This window comes from Buceros rhinoceros, unplaced genomic scaffold, assembly GCF_000710305.1.
Source record: "Buceros rhinoceros silvestris isolate BGI_N320 unplaced genomic scaffold, ASM71030v1 scaffold10082, whole genome shotgun sequence".
Lineage (NCBI taxonomy): Eukaryota > Metazoa > Chordata > Aves > Bucerotiformes > Bucerotidae > Buceros > Buceros rhinoceros.
The window spans coordinates 22640-27488 of record NW_010400669.1 but is presented as its reverse complement, the minus strand read 5'-3'; the positions used below and the strand labels follow the sequence as shown (position 1 = coordinate 27488).

The 4849-nt window shown below is 58.5% G+C and overlaps 1 protein-coding gene across 1 annotated transcript in view; it reads left to right on the top strand.

Annotated features, from left to right (window-relative positions):
- Window positions 1-3384: 3384 nt before the first annotated feature.
- Window positions 3385-4849, top strand: part of LOC104489758 (rho GTPase-activating protein 26-like) — a gene marked incomplete at its 3' end in the record, with an annotated part of 23898 nt that continues 22433 nt past the window's right edge. Inside the window, exon 1 of the mRNA XM_010131959.1 lies at window positions 3385-3458. Within this exon, the coding sequence (XP_010130261.1) occupies window positions 3385-3458 (74 nt within the window). The remainder of the gene's footprint in view (window positions 3459-4849) is intronic.

Sequence of the window (4849 nt, the reverse complement as noted above, 5' to 3'; positions counted from 1 at the left end):
TCCTCTCCCACCAGCCGTGGCCCTGGCTGTGCTGCACGTCCCCTGGGCTGCCCGCGCCGGGGCAGGAAGAACGCTCGCCGGCCTCCAGAGATAAGGATGTTTTTATGGCTGAATTGTTTTGTAGCCTCTATTGAAAGCGTTCCTGGATTAGACCTTAATTCCTGCGCAGGGCTGGGGGGGTGTGTTCCACTGATGCCCGGGCTGCGGTTGGTAGGGGCATGAATAATGAGGATTTTGCTGGAGCGTTAATTAATGCCCGAGCGCTGGTGCTGCCTGGCCTCGTGGCCTTGTCCCATGGTGACACATGTTGGGGCAGACATGGTCTGGTTTGGGGGTGCGTGATACTGCCTGGGGGGCTGGGGATAAGTGTGCCTGCCCTGGCTGGGATGTTCAGCTGCTTCATGGGACCTTCACCCACCTGCAGCTCCTTCTCCTGCTGTGACAGCGACTTCACCAGCTGCCAGCAAGCTGTGACACTGCTGACTTCTCCATTGGAGGGACCCGGCGCAGGACAGGATCTGGCGCAGCTCTTTCCACATGCGTTACCCTCGGTGTGTGATGCATCTGAGGTCTGGCTGTGTTGCGTGGGCCGTTACGGATCTTCTGGGCACCCATCAGCATGGATGAGGGTGCTCCAGGGATGGAGACCTGCTGCGCTGCCTCTTGCGAGGCGTTGTTCCTATTTCAGCTCTGTTTGGGACCGTGAGCCAGTGCAGGTGGTACCGGCTTGCTGTTCCTGGCAATGACCAGGAGCTTGCTTCTCCTACCCAGGGTTTATTTTTCTGGTGTCTCCCAGCATCTTGTCTCCTCATGCCTGAGCAGGGTGGCCTTATCTTGCTGCTGGCATCGCCTCCATGCAAGCTCCTTGGCCATCATGGAGGGGATGTGGGGTCATGCAGGTTCACGGAGCAGCACACTCCCAGCTCGGGGCATGCGAGAGGCTCGAGGGGCGTCTGGGCTCTTGGCACAGCCTGTGGTCCTGCAGCCCAAGTTACTTTAAGTCTTGGCAATATCCTCTCTCCTTTTCCTTCCTCTTGTGTTTTCTGCTGAATGTTTCACATCCTCTTTAAGACAAGTGCGAGGAGAATGTAACTCTTTGTGTATCCTTGAGGAGCGAGGCAGAGGGGCGGCTTGGAGGGGGCCATGGCATGGTTGTGTGGCAGGGAGGAAGATACAGGAGGGAGGAGAACTCCTCCTCAGCTCTGGGCAGAGGCGCTCTCCTGGTCCCTGCTTGGCCCCTCTCGGTCCCTGTGTCACCGACACCAGGATGGTGAGGCTGGCATAAAGACACGTAAGAAAGTCTCTCTCTGGGTTTGATGGAAGAGCTCCTGGGCAGCCACCCTGCTTTTGCTCTCTGAAGGTGTGGAGAGGCGTGGGACTGATCCACAGTGCTTTCTCCTTCATCTAAAAGAAGAGTCAATTCAGAAGGTTGAAAATAACCTTCATTTGCTAAAGGGCTGGTCTTGCTAACTATCCTCTGGTGCCGAGGGCGTCTCTGGAGTGTGTGGATATATATAAATACTGGGTTTTTTCCCCCAGTGAGTATCTGTGCCTATTTCTATTGTCTCTTTGCCGCTTGGCTGGTATGAGGAGTGACCTGGTTTTTCAGCAAAACGTGTCCCTCTTCCTCCCTTATACACCACACATAAATTATTTAGAAAGTTTCGCGAATGCGAAGACCTCAAGTGAGACATAAATAATGAACTCGAATCTTGGATGCCGTGAAACTTGTTCTCTAGCAAGGGAGCCGTGGCAACCATCGGGACCAGGGATGGGGAAGCTTTTTGCCCCTGTGCCCACAAAACAGGGCAGGCAGGGAGCTGCATCCCGGCTGGCCGCTGGTCCTGGTGCAGTGGCTGCCCACGCTGCCGGCATCACCCCCAGCCCCTCCGCTTTGGTGGAGGGGGATGCCAAGCCCAGTCACCCAGATGGTGATGCCAAGATGCTTTGCAGCTTGCCGTGCGTGTCGTGGTGGAAGACGGGGGGTGCGGGTGACTGGCAGCTGTTGCCTTCCCCATGCCGCTGCAGGGGGCTGAGCAGGGGCACCTTCCTCCTCCTCCCCACGGCCCCCAGCTCTGCCCGAGGTGGTGGACGCTGTGTCCCTGTGATGACGCAGAGGGCTGTGGGCTGTTGTCTCCTTGGGGCGCTGGGGCTGCAATCCGGTGCCCTGCCACGTTTCTGCTGTTGTTTTGTTTTCGCTTCTTCCTCCAACTCCCAAGCACTAATTTGAAGCCACCGAACTCGTCCACGCCCCGGCTGCTGCTGTGCTTGCACGTTGCAGGCTGCAATTTGCGCGGCAGGGCTCTGCAAACCCCCTGGGTGCAAGGGGTGCGAGGGGTGGCCCCCAGACCAGCTGTGCCATGCCATCGCTGGGCTGTGCCATGCTTGGGGCTCCTGTGGGAAGGGTGGAGGTGCCCATGATCCCGAAAGGGGTGGTTGGGCTGGTTTGGATCATTTCTCCTTTGGCTCTTTTTCATCTGGGCACCGCAGGAGAGGCAGGACCGAAGGGGGATGTGGGGAAGGGGTGATGCTAGGGTGGACCAGGGCCCTGTGGCAACTGGAAGCTTGTCCAGCTCTGCCAGCTTCACCTGGGGCAGATGCTGTGTCTCTTGCACTGGCTGGGATTTCCAGCTGCTGGGGTTTCCAGCTGTGTTTCAACTGGTGCAAAACACAGTTGCCCTTCAGTCTGTGGACTCAGTGCGTGATTTTAACGAGCTGCCTGGTGGGGTAATCTGTGTTTGCCCGCATAGTGCCAGGGTCACGGAGGGGACCTGTGATACCAGGAGGGCTTTTGCTGCGGCTGTGGGGGTTTTTCCTGGGACACATCCTGCTCCATGGCTGCCACCCAGCTTGAAGCAAAGTGGGGTGGTCTTGCACTTCCTGGCGGTGCTGTTGGCATGCTGGGCTCCATCCCCGGACCGTGTGCTCTGGGATGTGCTCACACACGGATTCCGTTCCCCATCGCAGCAGGCTCTTGCTGAAACCGAGGTGTTAAGAAGTGCCCGAGCTCGCGGCAGTGCCGTACCCAGAGCTGGCGCCGGCTGCTCAGCTCGCTTGGAAGCGAAAGTGAAACTTCTGTCCAGCATTTAACCTGAGCAATTAATTCCCCTTTGGTATGAACAAGGGCCAGGCTGGCAATAAGGAAACGTTGCAGACGCTGGCCGGCACCCTCAGGTGTCTTCTGCCCCAGCCAACATTGCTACCATTGCTGCCTTTCCCTGCCCGCCCCCCAGTTTGGCACCCTTGGTCCCCCCAGGACGGACACCCTGACTGGAGTGAGTCTGGGGGAGGCCCTGGCGTGGGGGGGGTGGTGGATAGAGACCGGAGCTGTGCACTCGAGATGTCACATTTATGTTCGGTTCTGCCCTGGTCGTGCCGTCAGCAATGGTGTTTATCTGCCGCATCGAGCGCTGGGTGCTGGCCGCCTACGAGCAGCGGTGGGTGCGAGGGCTGCCAAGGCGAGTCACGCCGCGCTCGCGGCACAGCTCGTTATGCGTCTTCCAAGCACCCAGAAAGTTGCTGCCTTGCAGTGGGGAGGATTTCCCGGGGCAGCCCCGTGTCCACGCGGGCAGAAAGTGCAGTCCCTTCCCGGGCAGTGGGAGCCGGCTTTGCCCAAGAGCTCGCCCCGTGCTCAGAGGGGTGGGCAGGTCTCTGCCGGCAGCGGTGGGGCATGGCCAGGCTCCCCCAGCAGCTACCCTGGGCTCTCCACTTTGGCCGGGTGAGCAAACCACAGGGCCAGTCTGGAGGGAAACCAATCTGGTTTTGGGGTTTGGTGGCTGAGTTGCTTCTGATTTTTTCCTGCTTTCTTCACCCACTGAAGGTGTAACATGGCTCTACCATGTCTGGGGGTATTTTTCCCCTCCTTTCCTTCCGGGGAGCTGTAGGAAACAGCGTGGGGAATACTTCGTGCTGTGGAAGAGGAACATGGTTACAGCTCAGCCAGTCCTGTGCCAGCGGGGCCGAAGGCAAGGAGGACTTCCTCCTCCTTTGCATGACCTGTGTGGCTTGTGCAGTCACATACTTGGTAGCTTGGCTGATGCTTAGTCAGATGAGGGGCAGCATGAGTGGTAATACTCTGCTTTATTTTCTGCACAAGTTGAGAGCCCCTCCTCTTCCTCTCTACTGGAAATCAGCCACAGGAATGTGGTTCTGCTGGGGAGATGCTCTTTGTGCTGATGGTGGGTCTCCATGTGCAGGGATCGTTGTCTCTGGGGGCTTGGTACCCCTTGGGGCTTAGGCTGACTGTAGGGAGGAAGACTCAGGATGCGAACAGAGACTGTTGCGGTGGATCCCTGCCTGCCATCGTGAGCAGTGCAGGTGGCTGGTGGGGATGTCCCCGTGCATCGTTAGCCCATCTCTGCAGGTGTCCCCTGGGGTTGCCTGCAGGTCCCCCTATACCCACCTGTGACCCCTCAGAGCAGGTGGGTTTGGGGACCGATGGTGAGAGCCACACCCCCGGGTGGGGTGGGCTCCTCGAGTGCTGAGCTAGTGCGGTGGGCAGGGTGTAACCCCACGGCTCGGCTGCAGCTGGATCCGTCCCCTCGGCAATGCTGGAGAGGGATGCTGGTGAGCAGAGGGCTTGGGCAGGAGAGCGTGCGTTCGTGATGGCATCTTTTAAATTCTGCTGGCAGAAGGCTCATTAGCAGGGCTCAGAGATCTTTTTAATTGGGAGTGTGTCACTGAGCACCTCTGGGCACGTCCTGATATACTGGCGTGCTGATGGTGTCTGGAGAAGCTGCTGGCTCTGTGCACGCTGCTGCCCGGCGTAGCACCAGCACCGACTGGGAGCCCAAGGCTGGGTTAAACTCAACCCTTTTGGGGTGGCTGAGGAAGAAACAGCAGCTTTGAG